The 22,802-nt window shown below is 33.2% G+C and overlaps 1 protein-coding gene across 50 annotated transcripts in view; it reads left to right on the top strand.

Moving 5' to 3' along the window:
* Nucleotides 1–22,802, top strand: part of TRDN (triadin) — a 415,209-nt gene that overhangs the window by 231,155 nt on the left and 161,252 nt on the right. For 31 of the 50 annotated variants that reach the window (XM_078370044.1, XM_054254395.2, XM_054254378.2 and 28 more), the window contains 4 exons: nt 12,976–13,029; nt 18,230–18,259; nt 20,489–20,518; nt 21,264–21,284. In XM_078370044.1, coding sequence (XP_078226170.1) covers nt 12,976–13,029; nt 18,230–18,259; nt 20,489–20,518; nt 21,264–21,284 — 135 coding nt within the window. The remainder of the gene's footprint in view (nt 1–12,975; nt 13,030–18,229; nt 18,260–20,488; nt 20,519–21,263; nt 21,285–22,802) is intronic. The other 19 variants (XM_078370051.1, XM_078370045.1, XM_078370048.1 and 16 more) reach the window with 3 other exon arrangements.

Genomic DNA, 22,802 nt, shown 5'->3' with positions numbered 1-22,802 from the left:
AAATTCCACTTTAAAGTGTTACAAATCACTTGTAAAATGATTTTTCTTGTCAGAAATTATTACTCTTAAAGAAATGCTCTGCCATGTAAATTTAAACAAGGAGTGTGAATGGCTACTTCTGGAATTGTAGAGTATGGAAATTAATTTATATATGTAGATAGCAAAACAATTCTTATTAAGTTACTTCTCTAAGACATAGATATGAGAGTATTGTACTTTATATCAGAAAATACAAAATATGACCTTATTCAAGGGCTTAATTTGTATCATGCATAGTGAGGTGCTTCAATGAAATTCAGAGATTTTGATGATGAAATAATGTGAGTGCAGTGTTGGGATGAACAAGACAAATAGCACTAAACACAGGTATTTAATACTTACTATTTGCCAAGTCCTCCTATCAGCATTTTCAGTGTATTGGTTCATTGTATTTCAGGGTATTGATTAGTAGCAGCACAAAAGCAGATACCATTGTTAATACATTTAAAGATGTATTAGGGATACTGAGGAAGAGAGCAGTTGAATTATTCGTCAGTGCCACCCAATTAGAAATTGGTTGGAGTAGGATTTAAACCCAAACCATGCACCTCTAGGACTTATGCTCTTAATGTGTTTACAATATTGCTACTTCCTAGGTGATTTATTGTGGAGAGGTCTTTGTGGAAAAACAACTTCTTATTACAAAAGTGTTCATGTTTTGTTATAATTTTCAAGGTTTATAGCAATTTTGAATCAAGTAATTATAAAAGCAGGGGCCTTACTTTTACCTTCCTTAAGATTAATTTTTACAAAAAAAAATTTGCCATACTTTTTCCCCTTCTCTTTAGTCCTTTAAAATAATAAACATTTTTTATTCAAGAGACTTATTCCTTCAGTTCATTATTTACACACAAAAAAGGAGAAAGTATGCATTTTGCATAGCCACAGAGAGGATGGCATAAACCAAAAAAAAAAAAAAAAAAAAAACCACACAAAAAACAAGATGCAAATGGGAATTTTATGAAAATGTGCAGCTTAGGAAGAGAGATTGAAACGTGTCTGAAGCATAGAATGGGATAGATACATTAAGAAAGTCCTGGTGAAGCACTATGTAGCTCCAAAGAGGGAAAAAACAATTACAGTACAGGGATTAGAAAAGTTTACAAGAAATAAAAGCATTTCACTTTGGAGGGTAAAAAGTGGTTGACTGTGAAGAAAAAGAGAAAAGTAGGACAGGGCAAAAGCATGGGGAAGAGCCCCGGCCCTGTTTCTGTATGTCTAGAGTAAGTAAAACACGCTCCATTCACTTCAGTTGGTATAAGCAGAAAGCAACTTTATTCTCTCTGTAACTACCAACGCAAATCTACTCTGTAGGCTTGCTTCTCTTCACCTGTTCAATGAAATCGGGAACCGACTGTATAACTTGCCTCGTCATGCACAGCTCAGACAGTAAAACAATGGTGTCTTTCTTTTTTAAAGACATCCAATCCAGTATAGTATCAAAGCTCCCAACTTTCATTCCAATAAAAATTTCCCCCACCTACCAGCACCTAAGCTTGGGCCCTCTCAGCAAGCACCCTGAGCTTGGAGCCTGAAAGTGGGAAGGTATTGTGGGCTTCTTGTCTCTTTTTCCTACTCCACTCACTCCTCCAGAATTGATTAACCCACTGGCCAACCTCACCAGGCTTGGAGCAAAAGGAGAACATAGAGATAAAAGGCAATTTTTGTTTCTGAATCAGTAAACCTTGAAACCCTTCCATGTTGGACTTCCTGTTACGTGAAATAATACATTCTCTTCTTAAGTAAAACAATATGGGATTTTCTATAAATTTGCTGTATAGAAATAAGTTGTTATAACTGCCATTGTTGTTATTTTATTTTAAAGGCAGAGTCATTTATGTAAAAGATTTTCCGGTGGTAATATATGGCTATGACAATGAATCGTAGCAAACCTTTTAGAAATTATATTGGCTCTTCATTTTATATACATGTATATAATGAGAAATAAAATTTAATATATAACATATTACATAATATAAAGTTTTAAGCTTTATATTAAGATGTATAGTTTAAAACTGGAAGGAAAATGACACTATTTTGAAAAGAAGTGGTAATGCTTGTTATACTGGCAACATCCTGGACGAGGATCAGGATGCGTGTAGTTTAGCCCAGGCCTAGCAGCCTACCTCGCAGGGCATGATACAGATCAGGATGCGTGTAGTTTAGCCCAGGCCTAGCAGCCTACCTCGCAGGGCAATGATACAGATCAGGATGCGTGTAGTGTAGCCCAGGCCTAGCAGCCTACCTCGCAGGGCATGATACAGATCAGGGTGCGTGTAGTTTAGCCCAGGCCTAGCAGCCTACCTCGCAGGGCAATGATACAGATCAGGATGCGTGTAGTTTAGCCCAGGCCTAGCAGCCTACCTCGCAGGGCAATGATACAGATCAAGTACAGTAATTAATGCAAAGACTTCAGAAACTCTGGGCATAGAAATTCAACATTTTATTCAAATCATAGTGTAGAGTAAACTTTTCAGTATATTAGAGATACTTTCTGAATTTAATGTGTTATATACAGTCTTGATGTTTGTGAAATTTATTTTTGTTAAATGTAACATTTAGAATATTTATAGGCTTGTTTTTTGGCCCTACATTATGCTATTTTTTTTTTTTTTTGGTTTAAAAATGTTTCTGACTAAAATTTTAATCTGTACATTTGTACTTATCTAGTTTTCTAGAAAATTCAATAAATGAAGGATGAAGAATCAATGCAGTTTTTAGAAATTTGAGTAGACATTTTAGCTATTATTTGGAGTCAAATATGATCTCAAGCTAAATTAAACTATAAAACACTATAGCACAAAATACTGAGGGACTATCATTAAGCTGCCATTTACTTTTTAAGAGATGACAGTTTTTTGTTTTTTTTTTAGTGTAAGTAATCTAATGAGTATTCTCTGCTTGTAGTACTTGAAGTATTGTATTAGGTACCCATGAGGATAACGATTAGTGTGGGGCCATTGGTGAAAGGTATATTCCTCCTTTGATTAAAAAAATTTGCAGTTATTTGTTTTCTTAAATTAAATTGACTTTAAAAATTGTACATCATCATGTGAGCCTGATTGAATGATGAGAATTGCTAAGCTTTTTGGTCTGAGAATTTATCATGTAACCTCTACTGCATCCTTACCTTTAGCCTTTTCCAGCCTCATCATGTAATACAGAAGGCAATTGTGTTTGCTTCTGAGATTTCTTGTTGATGTTAAAGTCTTCAAAAATATACTCCATAGAAAAATATATTGTAACATTTTATTCTTAAATGAATTCTCCAAACTCATCAAATTTAAAACTCAGTGTGTAGTTCATATTTATAAAATTTCTACTGCCTTCTAATGGGTTAGTTGGAATTCAGAGCATCTGTGAAATGATGAAGATGGGCCACTGGAAAGCCTAGTAGCTATAAAAGCAGAGTTCAGTTGAGCCATTTGTTAGAAGACCAATACCTTACCTTTTGCCAAAGTATGTAGGAAATTGTTTTTTTTATACCAGCATTCACTCACTTTCTCTCAAACACTTCTACACACACTGCTCCAGCAATTGAATATTGACTCATTTATTTGTGCATATGAGCATGGATTTTGAATATTCAATGGTAAAAGGCAACCTCTGGGTTGACTGATAAAGAAACACGTTATGCTTTATAGAATAGTTCTCCAGAGAAAGTGGCACATTTGCTGCAATATGTGAAAATGTGGGCTCCAGGAGCAATGTCAATTCAGTAACTTTAGCTTGTATTAATATTATGGGAACCACTAGACTGTCAGCTAAATACTAACTTAAGTTTAGATCTGCATGCCTGACATTGGGGACTACTGGTCCTAAGAGGTGTGCATAATTCCTTTGAACACTGATGGAGAGAATGAAGTGGTGAAATTCCCTTTTAGGGAAGCCACTATTAAGAAGCCCATTTATTTACCTATATCATTAGCATGTGAACTGACAGTTAAAGCATTTGAACTCTTAGAACTATGACACAAACGTGAACTAAATAATATTTCATGGCAGGCACAGTGACTCGTATCTGTAATCCTAGCACTTTGGGAGGCCGAGGTGAATGGTTCACCTGAGGTCAGGAGTTCAAAATGAGCCTGACCAACCCTGTCTCTATTAAAAATACAAAAATTAGCCAGGTGTGGTGGTGCATACCTGTAATCCCAGCTACTTGGGAGGCTGAGGCAGGAGAATCACTTGTACCTGGGAGATGGAAGTTGCAGTGAGCTGAGATGGCACCACTGTACTCTTGTCTGGGTGACAGAGACTTCTCAACAAAAGAAAAAGAACAGTTCACCACACATTACAAAAAGTCCACAGTCTCTAAAATTAAAAATGAATATGGATTGTAATCTAAATGACTCAGTCATTCAGTGACAGTGCATCGTAAATACTAACTGCATATTTTCCCACACGTCTTAGAAAGAACAAACAGCATATAAAATCATTTCCATGTTTACAGAAATGAAATTTTTTATATATTAGGCTGGAAAGTACATCCAGTATGTGGCATCTATCATAGCTCCAAAAATTAATTATCCTTTCATCCAACTTTTTGCTTTGCTTTTAACAAATGTTGATAAAAGTCCAAGGAGAAGATTGAGAGTTCAATATCAGAAGGAAGGAAGTAATCAAGTGTTGCTTGTCTATCTTTGTTAGAGATTTCTTAACTATTTATTAAGAGGTCCTTTTTGGTTTGTGAAGGAAAAGTTGCCCTATAACCTTTATATATTAGAATATTCACCAATAGCATATAATATCCCAATTTTATATATTATAAAACCTGAATCATTGCAATAATAATTTGAATATCAAATATCTTATCCCATTTTTCTCCCCTCAACTGCTAACTTTTGTCTCACTATTTTCTACTTGTATTACTTACATTTTTTCAATTTCTCTTTTCTCCTATATTTTTTTATTCCTGACTTTGATTCTGAAAACTTTATTTAGTAAAATTCCATTTTTAGTTATGTTGAGATTTGAAATTTGGACCTCTTTTTTGTGCTCTGCAATGCGACATCATCGGTCATAGTACTGTCCTTCTAGGAAATAGCTATGTATTCCTGCCATTTCAACAGGGAAATTTTTATTTCCAGGCTACGATGTACTTTTTCTGCCTAGGCAGATACTTGTATCTGTGCTTTTTCTTATTTCTTCCTACACATTCTGGGATCTTGCTATCCTAATTGTCTTCCCACTTCTCAGACTTTTCAATATTTTCCTCTCCATTAGGTATTTCTTTACTCTTTTCCAACGAAACAGGAAAAAAGCCTTTGCTTGATCTTCCTGCTATTTTCAAACCCCTTTGTAGTTTCTTTTTTTCCTAGTGCCTTCTGCCATGTTTTTCACAGGAATGGTTTCTACTCTCTACTTCCATTTTGTCACTGTTCACCTTAGACCTCTAAAAGCAGGCTTCCTTCTATCTTCATTTCCATTCCAAAATCATGTCCACAATGGTTTCCAGGGATCTCCTAGATTTATAATTTTGTTTCATTTTATTTAGCCCTGAAGTTTGTTGTTCATTAAAAAAATAGTCTCTTCCCTGGCCTTGTTGAAATCAACATTTGGATTTTTCTTATAGATTATTAACTAATACATTTCTTGATAGGATGGTAGTCTGAGGCCTTCTGTTTATTCGTCTCTCTTGTTTTTAGTTAACACATCTATGTGCATGACTTTAGAATCTCCATATCTTTTCAAGGACCATCCTGTCTTCAAGTGTCTATTCAATATTTTCATTTGAATTTCAATCATTGCTTCAAACTTAACATGTATTAAAAGCTTTAAATTATGTTAAAATCTATTCTGTTTATCAGGTCCAAAATCTGTCTTATTTGAACAAACAACCTTCTTTCTTTCTCTGTATATGTCAAACAAATTTCAAAATTGTATTAGGCTCGTCTTTCAAGTATCTAACTTATTTTCTTTCCATTTTCATTAACATTTACTTAGTCTAAGGTATTATCACCTTACATAGAGCATTCTGCAACATTTTACCTGGCTTCTATGATACAGGGATAGAAGCCCTTTCCCCAGACAATCATGGACACTTTTATCTCTTCAAAACACTGCTGTGTAACTTTCCTGCTCAAAAATGCAGTAGCGCTCAATGTACTAAGACAAAAGTCTACCTTATTTGCTGAGATTTCAAGGTCAATTATTTTGACCATAATTTGCTTTTAAACGAACTTTAACCTTTTGTTTTATTAAAATAAAATCTTTAAACAAATGAAATTTAACAATTTATTTGAGCAAAAAGTGATTCATAAATCTTGCAGAATTCAAAACTAAAGAGTTTCAGAGAGTTCTGCTCAGGTGGGCAGTTAGCTGTTATAACCCAAACAGGAAGTGAAGTACAGAAAGAGCTTGATTGGTTAAATCTAGACACTCGCCTTATTTGGACATGGTCTAATCAGTTGGCTGCCTGTGACTGGCTGAAGCTCAGCTGTTGTGATTGATTGAGACTGTTTTCTGTTACAAAAAACATACTCCTAAGTAAGGTTTCAGTTTGTTTACAAACTGAGTTAGGTTATGTAGGGATTACGTAGTTCATTACGTAGGAATCACAACGTGAAGACAGCCTCAGGCCAATGGCCTTCTGCTTATTTCACATGTTTTACTTCTCATTAACACCAATCAAGACTCTTCTGCTCCAGCTGGATTGATGCATAATTCCAAAATACATTATCACTTAGTCACTTTGCAACTTTCTTTCCCTTTCCCCTTTGTGGCTCTGTACCTTATCTCTCCTTTAATTTTTTTTTTTCCTGAGATGGAGTCCTGCCCTGTTTCCCAGGCTATAGTGCAGCGATGTGATCTTGGCTCACTGTAACCTCTACCTCCCCGGTTCAAGCAATTCTCCTGCCTTAGCCTCCCTAGTAGCTGGAATTACAGGTGGTACCCCCACGCGCAGCTAATTTTTGTATTTTTAGCAGAAACAGGGTTTTACCATGTTGGCCAGGCTGGTCTCAAACTCCATGTTCTTTTGAGTCTTAACTGTTCTAGAAAGTGTATGCATCTACTCAGAAAATCATTCCAATTGTTGGTCAGAATGTTTGCATTTAAAATATATCAAAGCAAAAGGAATGCTTATTTTATGGTAGTGGGGAACTATCAGGATAAGTCTCAATAATAAAAATGAATAATCAATAAATTTGCCATGAAAAATAATGTAGGCAAATTATTTTACTACTTTTATCTGTGTTCATAATCACTGATTTTAATAAGTTGCTGTAGAAGGTAGAAAGGAACCTTAAGTGACTAGCTGGTGCTGTCTCTGCTTAAGGCAAAAACATTTAGGACCCCCTTTAGACAGGTATTTCTCTGGCATCTCCATAAATTGGACTTCATATCTTCCCATGGAATTGCATTCTGTTGTTTTATTAGATACATGGAATAAGCCTTTTTCTTAGTCTAAATGTAATCTGCCCTTAATGTGTCAAATATTTTGAAGAGTAAAAGGCCAAATGATCTGTATCTTGCTCATAACTTCCCTTAATTTTTTTAAAAAAAGTTTATTCTACTAACACTTAAATATATTGATAGCTTGGTCTTCAACTCTAAATTGTTGATTACTTAAGAAACTTATAATTCTCACACATTTTATCCAGACAACTAGATGATGCCATGAAGGAGAAATGCTCATTATGCTGATTGATATTTCCCATTCATTTTATGTTTGCCTATGCTTAATTTTTTGGAAAAAGGTGATTCTATGTGTAACATCTATAGGTAGATTTTGACCTACATAAAATAAAAGAATCAAAATTCTTTCTTTTTCAAATTAAGAAATCCTTAGAATGATTTAAATGGAAGAGATAATCTTTTTAAATATTAACAGCCATGTCAATTTATATTAGCCATGTTATATTACTTAATAGCCATGGATTAATCAATCTTTTTCTGAGTTAAACTCTATAATGCTAAGTTATTAAGGTAGAGTCTACTTAGATTCTAAAACAAAACCATGGCTTGATGAGGTGAAGATTTTCTGGGGAAGAAATATCTAGCAAAATTATGCTACCTATTGTAAATCATTTTGCCAACTTATTTGGATTTTTAACCTCTAGCAATAACAGATTATTTTGATAAATTATTCATATTTCTGCATTGTGCGCCTTTTGCAATTTGCATATCTGGCTGCAAATAGGCCCTTCTTTCAGGCTTCACTCCCCTTGGTCACACAGGATGGCCAAAGGCTGCTTCATGATTAATTTCATCTCAATAGGGTAATTATCATACTGAAATGAAGCAATGCCCCTGAAATATGCTTTCCTAGAGCTATAAGTACAAGAGACTTAACCTAAGACCTTTCAAGTATGTAGTAACTTTTAGCTTCAATGTTAACCTTTCTCTGTTTTAGGACTATTTGTATCTAAAAATAACACTGGATTTTATAGGAATAAAAAACAATAATTTAGAATTTGATTTAGCAGGTCATTGGATTGCAAGATAATTTGTCATTAGTTTCTACTATCTTATGCAAAAAATAAAAGATGTGTGTATATTGAGGGGTCAAAGCTTTATATTGCTGGGTCAAATTTTAGCTGCTGAATCAGTAAATATGAATTTCTCTCCTGGTCTGTGGAAAAGCCATTTAACTTCTCTATATTTAGTTTTCTTGCCTTAGAAAATAAGAACAGTCTAAGTTCCTTGTAATATTGATAAAGCAGCAAGATATGGCTTTAAAGCTGTTTTTGTTTCTTTGGAAAATTAACAAAAGAAATTTGATTCATAATTTGAACCTTGAAAAATCATTTATCTCAAACATGCTCTTAAGTAGAATTCCCATATTTTCATTTTTGTTTTCCCTCTTATTCTTTTACCAAAATCCATGCAATTTAATTAAAAATTTGCAAATTTGTCTGAATTAGTTAATTTTGCAAAATTCCCAACTGCAGTGTGGGTTACCATGAATTCTAATAACAATCTAGCTCTAAAATTTAAAGCTAATACACTTTCTGAATAACACATAATCAGTGATCAACGAGAAAAAGAGATTTTGCATCATCCTAAAAGTGAAATAGATCCCCGAACTTAACTTTTCATTTAAAAGCAGTCAATCAGACTTTTTTTTATATAATTAGATTTTCTGTGCCATTTCTCACATGTTTCATAGAGACAATTTTTCTAGCAGCTTGTTGGCTCTGGAGTTATAAAGTTGACTATGTGACAATCAATCAGTGATCTCAGGGAATTTATAAGACGGTAGGAACGGAAGTTGTACCAGTAAATAATTATGTGATTTCACATTGAAACTGAAATCGAAATCTGTACTGTGGAGGTCAGTGGGCTGGGTATTGTTGATGACCAGGATAAAGTCTGTGTGGTATTAGCTCACTCTCTGCTTTACCACCTGCTGGTACTCATTCTCCTGCCTGTATCAGTTCTTCTCTCTAATGGCCAGCCACTTCACTACAGCTGGGGGGAATCTTTCTTATTTGTTTTGTTGTTGTTATAATTAAGAGACTTATATGTTATTCAGGTATTTGAATAACATTATTCTCTCTTTTGAAGTAATAATTGACCCCTACTAACTTACTCTAAAATTAAAACATAGTAAATGCACTGCTTTTTCTTTTCAGAGATGGGAGAGTGCTCAAAAACTTTTAAGATATGGGTAGGATTCTCAACAATACTATTTTTCTTTATCTGCTGTTCGTTAGTCAAAGACCAATTCTGGACAGTGTAGCAGTCCATCTGCTACTAAAGTTATGTGAAGTCTATTTTTGAAAATGTAATGGATTTGCACTTTACATTAAATGAAGTCAAAATATAAACAGTGTCCTAGAAATGAAAAATTAATCGTATTAAACTAATATTTAAGTCTTCGTACAAAAATTGACTCCTTTAACAAAATGTTCGCAGACTAATAATATCTTTTCAGTTTTGTAAATCAGATTGTTCCATGTCTGTGGAATCAGAAGACATTGAAACATTTGGCTCGTCTGATTCATGACAATTTGTTTATATAAATACAACATGTTTCAGGGATCTACAAACACTGACTTCTCTGATAATTTCCTGCTAAAACACCCCCAAGTGAATTGTGCTGACATTATAATCTAGGTCCATCCTGTCTCTGATTTAAAAGCCCAAAATATTATTTATCAATTTCAGAATTACTATAATCTTTGAATATTTTTATGGTCATCTGTTTTTTATTAAAATAATTGTACTTTATTTTAAAAAACATAGCTATAAAGAAAAACTATGACAAAATAAAATCATTTCATTTAGTGAAATTTGAATTAGAATATGTGTAGATAAGGTAATACAGATGAAATTCTGTAGTAGGTGTTGGAAACAATGGGCTCATTACCTGTCTTCTTTATTTTTATACAGGTTTAGGACTTTCCCTAATAAAAATGTTTCTTTTGTGGTTGGCAGAAATCAAAAGGAGACAGAAAAATTATTTATAACAAAAATGTGTCTGTTGGATTAATGTGTTTTCAGTTGCACAATGTTGTGGGGCCTTCTTGTATTGGGCATCTATGGACTCAGGGTCAATTCTTCCCTAATGTCATGCAATTTTGAAAATGAAAATGCTGTGCAAAAGCAGATGTCAAATCTGATCGTCTTTGTATGTGTACTTAACAGTTTCAAGGATGAAATTGTTGTTTGGTTTTAAACTGTTAATTTCTGTTGAGATATACATCATGTAGTAGTTTGTGAACTGATATTTTAGATTGGTGCAAACGCGATTGAGGTTGGTGCAACTGCAATTGCATTTGCTCCAACTTAATGAATTAACTTTAAAGCTTAAATCAGAGAGGAAGTTATGAAGAAAACACATGATACTCTACGATCCTGAGACTTACCTCCATTAAAATCATTCTTTTTCAGGTAGACATTGTAGAATGACCTCTTTAAAATACACATTTACCTGGAAACAGTATCTTCAATGCATCAGTATGCATTTCTGGACTGTTTTGTTCGGCATGTGTTGGCGGGTGGGACAGTGAGGTGCAGGGAAGACTTGGGCAGGGAACTAAGGCTTGGTAGAAAGAAGAGCCCATAGGTAAGAAACCCTAAAACATGCCCAGTCAGTGTTCACACAGCCAAACCGAGGACAAGCTATGGTTGTTAAGAGGTAAACCCCAGCCTGTTGGGACACTCAAATGGGAAAAGCTCAGCAATCAGGGGCATGTTTCTGAACCTGACCATGGAGGGAGAAAGCAGCTAGCAGAGAAACCGATAAGGACCATCAAAAGACCTACATAATTTGCAGTTGTTTGTGACCTCCATGGTCTAACAGAATCTTAGGTGTGATGGGTTGTTTAAAATCAGTGATTTAAGAGGATATAAAGAAAAAGGAGAAGATAGGAGAAAAATTGGCTGCAATTTTTTGCAAATATTTCTACAAATTCTAAGGTAACTTACCTACTAATATTTTAAATATTTTTCTTTAAAATTTAGTTACAAACTACTGTATAATTCTGTGGTATGTTGAGATCTCCAGTAAGTAAATCATCTAAGCAGAATGGTGTTCTTCTGGTGAATTTTTAAGCACATTATTTTCTTTCTTTCATCCATTTGTTTTAGTCAACAATTGTTTAATACTTGTCTACTAAATGTCAGTTATATATTATTACTTATTGAAACCATCTAGTCTAGATTTGACAAAGATGGCATTAGCATGCATGTAGGCATGGAGTTTTCCTCCAGAAAAAAAAAATTATTTATGAAAGTATCAACTGTAAACTGGATTCAGTTTTGGCAAAATATATTTTGTCTGAAGAAATAGCTATAGTAATTAGAATTATTTATGGATCAAATAGTATTTCTTTTATATAGCAACACATAAAAATTAGCATTTTTATGATCATGGTAATATATAAATGAATAATTATTTTACCAACAAGAGATAAAGCTTGAATTAAAAATCCAATCTCTTTTGTTTCACCCAAATCATAGAATCTTTGCTTATGATTCTTTGCCAAATTATTCTCATGCAACTTGTCATTTTATAACTCTAACTAGTATTACAACATTAAACAAGTTGTAATCAACATTTGACAATAATTAAATGAAAGATTGAATATATATGTGAATCAACCACTAAATATACACCTAACTTTGTGTCCACACATAATTATTCCTAAACATGTGATTGATGGATGACAGTGAATATCTAAAACAAACTTTCCATTTTTACATAATAATTCAATTATTGAAAACAGTAAAGACAGTCACAAACCATACTAAGTCAAATGTGAAGTGAGCCATTATTTTTTGAAATTTTTATTTACACATTATTTTCCATTCTGATTAAATATATTTACATGTATCATATAAACTTTTAAAATAAATCTTGTTGCTTTAAAGAAAATTTCTACAAAGAAAGAAAATATAGCAAACAAAATAAGGCAAAACCTAGAACAAAAGGGAATAAAGTTTAGAAATGAAGCTCGCTCATTCTCTCACAAATATTTTACCCAGGGCCATACTAAAATATTGATTGATTGGTGCCACTGCATTTTAGGGAAGGTCATTTTATAGTCAACAGCTTGAACTTGAGATTGGTTGTTCCAGGCTTTATTCTCACATTAGTCACTAAGGGACCTTAGGTAAGTTCTGTTATTTGGTTCTACGTGTACCATCAATTTCAGAGGGCTGGTGATACAGAATCATGAATTCTGAGATTTTCAAATTCAGTTGCTCAACAAATGCAAAGTGATATTCTGTGGTCAGTTAACAGTGAGACAGAACAGTTTTTGGAATCTTTATCTTATGTTTTAAATTACTTCGGTCAAGTTTTTATTTCAGTAAACTCCATTCTCAGCTATTCCCCTAGTAGCTATTTATTTCTTAACAAAAATTCTGCTTGTCTAAGGCAACACTTTTTATGCTCATTTGTGTTTGTGCTCCCTGGCCCCTTTTTTATTTATATATTTTTCCAAAATGATACTTCATAGTAATTTATGTTTTTTTCATTCTAAGAGCCAGGAAAAGCTCCTGAAACAAAACAAGGGACTACAAAAGTTATGGCACAAGGTAAGCAATAAAACACTTTAAAAATATTGCCTTTTTAAAAAAGACATCTATAGCACTTTATCGACAAAAGCCAAAGCTGTTTATTGCAGAATAGCACCATCTGCTGGGATATTGCAAAAAAACATATCGTTGCGTGAAAATTCACGGTTCAAGTAGTTATTTAGTAATTGGAGCAAGCATGACTGAGAGTAATGCCAGTTTTCAGAGGAACTGCTTAAGGACCAAAGAACTAGTCTTGGCTCCAAGTTTCAGTATTTAAGCTTTATGTATATTTCCAAAAATAAGCCATAGATGTATATAAAGAAATACAGATGCAGATATAAAATAATATATACTTTCCTATTACTTTCAGGATACCTTGTAATTTATGTCACATGAGAAAATCAGAATTTCATTAAGTCAATTTTACTTCATAAACATCAAAACTGTAAAAATTGGGTTCCAGATATGGCTGCAAAAGAATTATCCCATTTTCATGAGCCATCTATGACAATTAGTTTCATCATTTATGAATATCTTCGCGATATCAAAAGTGATTTATTCTCAAACCATGAGGAGTAATTTGACGAAAGCATAGGGGAAGAGCACAAATATGCTCTTATTTTGACATTAGTAATCTGGGAAAAACTTTATGGAACACGCTTGGAAAATAAAAGATAAAATATTTACTGGAGAATATCTTTATCATCTCTTCTGTGCTAGATTATATAATATCAAGCACTAAAGGAGATACACATCGGTGATAGTACAATTTTGGGGGGTAGAAGGCTCTCATAGCAGACTCCTTAGCATATCACATGATGTATGACCAAATGTATTACATTTGCACAAATTTTTTCTCTTATATTTATTCTTGTACCCAACTACATGCAGAATCGTCCCCAAAATATTGGTGACATGGGTTTTTTAAATGCCATTTGACTCAACAATGTTGTTTTCTGTGAGAAGTATAAGAATGGTTAAAGGCTATGAAACCAGTTTTTTAAAAAAAAGTTTTAAGCAAGTTTAAAAAATCTTGTTTTTCTTTAGGAAAGTTCTGATAAGGCATATAGTAAATATTATGAAGGGTAGAAAGGTAGGACAAATATTACTACCTTTGATTTTTTAATACATAAAAATGCAGGTTAGGGTGAGTTCCATAAGCAAATGCTTATCAGTTTAAGGAATCATTGCTATTAGTGTATATATGTTCTCCTATAAAAGCACAATCACTTTAGGCTCCTTCTGTTTGAGACTTCTGAGGATCATAGTGTAGATGTGGAACTATAACTTGAGGCAGGAATTTGTGTTAGTTACTTCAGCCTCATGTTAGAGATGCCAAGAGAAGGAAAATGAAGAGATATCTGAAAACTTGCTTCATATTTGAGCTTGAGGCTCTGGGCTCTTTAAACTACATTTAACCATTCAAGATTTAAACTACAATGGACAAGGCAACCTCAGAACTTATTCTTTTGGAATAAAAGATTTCTTGTTGAGTAAGTAGTAACCTAGAGTTTCAAAGTCTTGTTATAATTATCCTTGGAAGGAAATTGGATGAAAGGATTGATGAAGCACAGTGACAATATTTGCAAGGACTTCATGTGGAGACAAAACTTAAACGAAATTGGCAATAATCCTATTTTTGAGTTATAAAGTGACAAAATTGATCATGATGTTTGCGGCACGGTAAAAGGCTAGATTAGGTCTGTTTGTTTATTTATTTTTAATTTTACAACAAAGGACATATTAAAAATTTGCTTTTTCATGCATATGTATGTATATATGTGCATATTTGTTTATGACTACTCTTAAGATTTAGTATATATTCTTTGGAATTTTAAAATAATTTAAGGAAATTATTTCAACACCTTTTTTGAGGCACTGAGAAGGCTATGAAGTAAATTTCTCTCTGCTGTAGGAAATTCCAATTTGGAGATCTAAGAGATTTAGGTAAATAGAAGGAGTAAATAACAACTATGAAAGGCTTTTGTTTCTATTAAGACATGAGACAATAACCTCAACCAGGATGGTGGCATTGACGTAAGAAAAAAACTGCAAATGTCATTAACATTTTGAAGAATTAATGTTTAATAGAATATATGAAAAAAACAAAGCAAAGAATAAAAATGATACTGCGCTTTGGAACCTGGGTAATTAGGATATGGTAATTTTCACAAATAATAAGTTTCAAGGAAAGAAACTAGCTGAAAGGAAAAGATTATTCACTCTTCGGAGGGTTAATGTTGATTGTTCTCTTCAGAAGGAGAGCAATCAGGCAATATTTTTTTGTAGCCAGTTAGAACTTAGATGGATGATCAATCTAATTCATAGGTGTTACATAAAAAAATTATTGGAAGAAATTGAATATAGACCCATATTGGAAAGGAAGGAGAGAGGTAAGGAATTATTTTTACTCAGTTAGGTGCAATGGCGAGGCAGACACCACGCCATTAAAATATTAAAATGCCAAAGTCAGGACACATGCCATAATGGAACTCGGCTTCAAAGATGGGGTCATATGCATTCTACGTTAGTGTATTTCCAAGCTTTTTCTTCTGGAAAAAACATTAAAGCAAACATTAACTATCTCCTGGATACTTTAGGAAGGATATAGAAATAGAACAACAACAACAAAAACTAAAATATTAGCCATTCCAGTCTTTTTACAACGTGAAAACCAAGAACCCAATTATTGAGAACCAGGTCTACTCAATAAATTCAAGAGCCATCCAATCCCATAACACAGTTAAGCAGATTACAATCAGGCCGGCCGAGCGCTGTGGCTCATGCCTGTAATCCAGCACTTTGGGAGGCTGAGGCTGGCAGATCACAAGGTCAAGAGATCGAGACCATCCTGCCAATATGGTGAAACCTCACGTCTACTAAAAATACAAAAATTAGCTGGGCGTGGTGGCACGTGCCTGTTATCCCAGCTACTCGGGAATCTGAGGCAGGAGAACTGCTTGAACCCGGGAGGCGGAGGTTGCAGTGAGCCAAGATCGCGCCACTGCATGCCAGCCTGGCACCTGGCAACAGAACAAGACTCTGTCTCAAAAAAAAAAAAAAAAAAAGAGTCAGGCAAGCTGAATTGAGGGCCAGCAGTTAGACACATGGAATACAAGCTGCAAAACCTTTCTAGAAACAACTGAAACTCAGGACCTTGGCTTTGATTAGCTTTTGGGCCTGGAATCCAGTTTGAGAGATCACATGGTTCTCCAGCTGTCAATAAATAAAAGCCAGGCACCTTCAAGGAACCCAGGTCAGCAAGAGAAACCAGAATCAGTTATGATGGAATAGGTCAACTCCTTCATTCAGCTATTTCCATTGTCACTGTAGAATGGAAACTGAAACTATCAAATATATAATAATGGGAAAAAAGAAGATGCATTTGCATACATGCATGCTTGCATCGCTACATGCATATGTACTTATCGTCTTTCTTGTATAATTTTAGAAATCAAAAAATTTGTAATTTAGGGGAAGAGATTTAAGTTTCAGAGGCTTTCTTTTCTGTAGAATTTGTAAGAAACTATGGTTTTGCTAAATGTATTCACTCACATTCTCAGCCCTCTCTCTGGCATTGGCCAAGTCCTTCATCATGTTGCCCTTTGGACGTGAGTTTATGCTTAAGTTGATGAAATTTCGAGTTTAGAACAAGTCATTGACTAGAGCCCCTTCCAGCGGGTAATTTTGCTTTGTTTTATTTTGTCTTTCTTTAAAGAGTTTACCACGCTCATCCATCCAAATTAGTATTGGATGATTTTGAAAATTATAAAATTTTGAAGGAAATTCTTATTTGCAATGTAAAGAATCCACAACAAACAAGTCTATTGAGTCAAACTCACAGACTTACTGAAATTAAACCTCATGGTTTTGAAATTCATCAAGCCACATCCATATCCTTTACTTCACTTTAGTTGTTATCTTTATTATAATCCTTATATCGTTGGAATAAACAATATCCTAACTTAAAAACATTATAAATATAAATCCCAATTTCTTAACTTAAAAATATAATAAATATAAATCCGCTATACATTCTGTGTATTATTTGTTAATACTACATTAAAAAGAAACAAATGTCCCAAAGTAGAATTAACTTATTTGTAAATTCACTTACTACAAAAGTAATAGTACATCAATAACAGTTAGGAAATAGAGAAAAATAACCTGTAGTACATTAAAATACGTTTTCTTTCTGTCTTTTATTTTTTATTTTTAGAGCCAATTCTGCTGCTTACACTCTGCAAATTAATTTAATGTTTCTGAGGCTTATTTTTCTGCTCTGGGCTACCTTTTTTTCAAAAGGTCATGAGGAAGACCCAATAAGAGGATGTACCAGAAAGAGCTTTGGCAATTGTAGCAGAGAGCAGATGTCCACAGCAGTTCTGGCTGTTGTTTCTAAGTGATCCCCAACATTCTATCCCACTGAGGTGGGGTTACTGTATGGGAATGTGCAAAATCTCAAATTCAACTAATGTGGCCCAAGACATCTCTGAATGGTCTTGGCTCCTGGATGACCATTGCATAGAACCAGGGGTCATATTGCTTGGATCAATTCTAAGCCTGTTGAGCACCTCTGCCAAATATTTCTGGTAATACCCACAAGCAACGACATGGATCCAGACTTAGATTCATGGTTAAGAATTAATTAAATATCACCACAGAGAAAACTAGAATTCAAAGATGATTAAAGTATTCTGTACCTTTTTCTTTAAGGAGAATATTTATCTTCCCTTCCTAAAATTGAGAATTTTATACATGGTTATTATAAATGTAAATGTAGACTGCAGACTGGTATGTAATTCTTCAGTGGCTAAGCATATATAATGGAATATCTATGGAATATCACTTCACTTTTTTAATTAATCCAGTCATACCTGTATTCTATGATATTCTACAAGAGATTGTGGTTTCCTCAGATATAACAATTAAAAATCTAAAATGAATTTACAGTAAACATATACTTACAAAATTGACTTCTTGTCTGTGTAACTCAATATATTTTTCTCTTTCTTTTGCTAATGCTTATTTCTAAGTTTTTAAAAATTCTTGTGTGAAAGAATATTTTCTGCTTATACTCTTATCACAGATTTGGATGAATTGTTTAGTCTGTAGGTGACCACTGAATTTATGAATGCATGGAATACATTCTCATATTCTGGGGAATATTCTGAAGAATGGTCATTTCATATGTCTTAACGCTATTTCATTATTTCAGCAGCAGCTAAAAAGGATGAAAAGAAGGAAGGTATGTTTTATACAAAATCCCACTGAGCCTTTTGTGAGAACAATTTACCAATATTCTGAGTTGGGTTTTGACTGATCTCCTGCCTATATTCCCCTTGGATAACTGGACTATTATGTGCATACATTTTGCATGAATGTGCTTTCTCTACTTCACCTCACACAGAATGGTGAGCTACTTTTTGAGAGTAATTTTAATCTAGTCTTTCTCAAGATACAAGGAATAAAACATAGCTTCTCAAAATCCTAGGGCTCCTACACTGTTGAGAGTTTTATCAAATTTCAGAACTATGTAAAATACAGACCCATTCTTATTGGCATTCAAATAAAAGTCTTTTAAGCCTTTGGGTGTGTAAAACAGTATCAAGGTTTATTAAGAAAAATCTATTATAAAAGTATTTTTATTGTAGTGTGCTGGACACAATACTGTTTAACAAATGATGAATAAGTAAATGTTTTGTCTCAGGAATCTCTTATTTTTTAAATCAAGGTCTGTTTTTTCCCCTTACAAATAAAACATATTCCTGTTACAGAAAAATTTGAAATTCAGAAAGAGGGGTAATAAAACTTTGCCTTATTTTTAAATCTGTCCCCAATTACCATTAGTAAGTTGGCATATTTTCTTCTAATCTGTCTTCATACACACTCACATGCACACAAAAAGTCATTTTATGTTATGCTTTTATTTTTATTTTGCATTGTTTAATTTATCTTTTTTAGTTAATATTTTCTAGATTGTGGCATAATTAGCAAAACTATCATTTGAATAATTTTGTATTTTTCTATTGTGTGACTATACCACAAAATCGTCAACGCTCTCTTACTGTTCAGAGGGCAGTGTTTAATATTCCCACTATTGGGAGACACAAAGCAATGTCGTGAAAAAAGCATTTCCGTAAATATGTATTTTTAGAATAATATTACATTTTTCACTTTGGATTTCTAGAAATGGAATTACTGCATCAAAAATTATGTTCATTTTTACGACTTTCTGGGTTCTTTTCTTACTTTGTTTCCAAAAATGTGTTTCTAGCTTATACTTCTATGGAAGTGGGACATTTCCTTCGTCACACTGTTACTGGCATTGGTTATTGCTTTTACATAAAACAATTTTAAATGACCATACAACTGCCTTTTGTGAAGAGACAATGTGTCTGTTTTCATAGTCAAACATTTTAGTTTCATTTCTTCGTCATGGAAATGAAGTCGTGATACCATCACACCACTATAAGGCATACATGTCTATTGCAAATCATTAGTGAATGTCTACTGTTCAAGGTTCTAAATCATATCATTTTAAGCTGGGAAACAATTTAGCTACCTTTTACAGGTATCACTTCATAGTTCATTATTATGGTTCTAATTTCAACAATAGAGAATTGTTAAATTGTTAGAGAAACAGTAAAACAAAGGGCAAAGAAGATAAAAAATAAAATATCCTAAGCAAAAATTCAAGTTAAAGTACTTTCATCTTCAAACAAATGAGGTTAAAAACCTCTTGTTTTCATTTTCAAGTCTTAGGAGCAGAAAGTTTCATGGCCTAAATAATATAAAACAATAAATTTATCAGATCTAGGCATTCAGCCTATCTACTATAAATCAAATAGATGTCTTTTAACCATTAAGTATACATTACTACATAAAAGCTATAAATATAATAATGTATTCATCAGTAACCCATGAGTAAACACTAACCTATTTCTTTTCCATTACCATATGAATAACTGAATATCTGTATTGAAAATGTGTTGATTTTTCAAAAAGAGTGCCACACAATTCACCGGGACTGACTTAGATTGAACAAATGAAAAGTTTTCAGGCTAACTTCATGAACTCCTAAGCATCTTTATGGAAATTGACCGTATATTTATTCAGTTTCATATTTTATTAACAGGTTATTAACTTACACAGGCAAAGCAAAATGTCTTTACAAATTATATGTGAATATATTTTCCTTTGTATTTTTCAATGTTTTATATTTTTGTAAAATATTATTATTAATATACAATAATGAAAATACTTTATAAAGAGTTTCTCACTCCTGCTTCATTCTAATACTCATTTCCCAAAAAACAGAACATTTTCTAAGTCTCATATTTTAGAAATATATCATGTAACATCAATTCTGTTGAACAATCAATTGTATTTCATTGTTCATAGAAATTTGTTGTGAGCTAATCAGCTGTTGATTTATTATATCTGTTTTATCAATAATTTATCTTTGTGTTTTCAGATTCCAAGAAAACAAAAAAACCTGCAGAAGGTACTGAATATATTTCTTTTTTTCTGCCTTATGTTTGGTGAAACCTAAAATAGCATACCTTTTTAAAGGATTAACATAGAAGAAGGAATTATGTGTGGCACAGAGGAGAAGAAAAAGTGATTGAGATTGGGAGAGGGAGGGAGAGAGAGAGAGAGAGCAAAATCTGTTCTGACAATACTCCTATGAGAAGTATTTGGCAGTAATAGAAATAAATACTGCACGTATTTACCTTTCAAAGTAATTGTTTCCAAAGAAATGTTTGCTTGACAAGATATTGAAAAATGTTCAATATCAAACCTTTATTTTACTAGAAAGCACATACTCAGTTACATTTGCATACACCAGCATCAATTAGGAACTGATTTGTTCCTTTTAGTCTTGAATAATTCATTTGCCAAGCATACTTGTACCTTCTGGACTTGTTCACATGTGTTTATGCATATAGTGTGTTTATGTGTTTTCATGTGTTTAAGAAACACATATCAGGTGTAAATAATTTAAAATGGTTAAACAGTATAATCCTGGATTAATTTATTGTCATATGTTTGCCAATCAAATTATGGAAGCACCTGCAGTAATTGACAATACCTCAGAGCCTCACTGTTAAATTTCACCTCTCTGTGAAATTTAAGGAGAGAAACATGGGAGGAGGGGTGGGAAAAATTACAGTCTAATAAATATGTAGAGTAGTAAATTTTATTTTTAAAGTCTTTTAGAGCAATGATTTTGTTTATATTTCTTTCAGTAGAACAACCCAAGGGAAAAAGTAAGAAAATGCATGCAGTGCATTTGTGTACTTTTTAAAACTACTATTATTGGACTGCTGCTGTAAATAGACCTGCAATTTTGAGTCCGCCTTTCCCATGTTTTATGCATGTAAACTCTGTTTATTTATTTATTTATTTTGTCCAAGTGAAAGAATACACAATCTGGGGTTAGAGTGAACTGAGAGGCGTAGTGATCATTTTTAGAGCTCTTTCTCAAACTCATGCAATCATCTAACAATACTCTTGACAGGCTTGTACACAAAAGTAAAGCTGCATTTCATTGACCCAAACTGACATGTTTTTGTAAATTTATTCTTCCTAATCTGGTTAGTTCTCAGTCCTTAGAAAAGACTGACTAGATGTCCTTTTACAGGCTAGTTTTATTACTTTTTTTCTTATCTTTCTTTTTGTAATCTGTAAATATTTTGGCATGTTCACATGAAAATGACATTTTGCCCATAACAGAATTTTCCCCCTATAGGCACTATGAGCTCTAATAGCATTGCTATTCATCCTCATCCATAGTTGCTTTAAGACACTATTAAGACTGTTTGCTAACAATTCAGTCAAGCTCAATACCTAAAGGTATGTCTCACAAATATATGTTCTCCTCTGAAGAAAATAGTATATATTTAACAGATGAAAGGAAAAAAAAAACCCAACACCTAACGTTATTCAATTTACTATTAAATATAGCACGTTACCAACAATATAGGGATTTTAAGATTCTAATGTTATAAAAAATATGTTTTAAAATGTATACCAATTAAGCAATATACTTATTGTATGTTTTGACCCTACAAAAAGTAAAGATACTGAGACATTCAGTGTCATAAAAATGCTCTAAAATGCCGTGTGGAGAGACTCGTGAAATTATACTACAACTCAGCCAGAGGGAGCAATCCTTCTATAGAGAGGTATGAGTTGTCTCAGTTCCAGATTTATGTGTGTGCAGAGCTGTTGATGAGTACTGGCACAGCAATACAGAAACCACTCTATAAACACTGCACCGGCAGGAAAATGGACAACAACTGGAGATTCAAAAAATAGTATTCAAGTATGTATAGAGAGAGCCTTAAGACTCTTTATTACAGTTTATATTATTTAAAAGTTCCTGCAGACACTGCAGTCCTTGGCAATCTTCAGCGCACTGATGCACTTAATAAATAAACATGCCTTCTCTCACATTCATTCACAACCCAACTGTTTCCCCCTTTGAGAAGGTCTGCAGATCATGACTTGGGCAGCAATAAGGAGAAGAAATAGTTTTCTTCAAAACACCTATCAATTCTTTTCAAATTCACTTATTTGCTCTTGTTTATCATCTAGGCTTGCCTTTATTATTGCTGGTGTTGTATTTTTAAATTTCCTTGATTTGGATTTTTTGTCTTCAGGATTTCTTTATTCAGTGACACTCTCCAATTCTATATTTTATTTTGCTTCTACTTTTCCAACAATCACAACTTAGTGATTGTTCATTTTTCAGATATATATATATATATATTTTTAATTTTTTA

The sequence above is a fragment of the Callithrix jacchus genome, chromosome 4, assembly GCF_049354715.1.
Source record: "Callithrix jacchus isolate 240 chromosome 4, calJac240_pri, whole genome shotgun sequence".
In the NCBI taxonomy this organism is placed as follows: Eukaryota; Metazoa; Chordata; class Mammalia; order Primates; family Cebidae; genus Callithrix; species Callithrix jacchus.
This window is presented reverse-complemented; position numbering and strand designations above follow the sequence as displayed.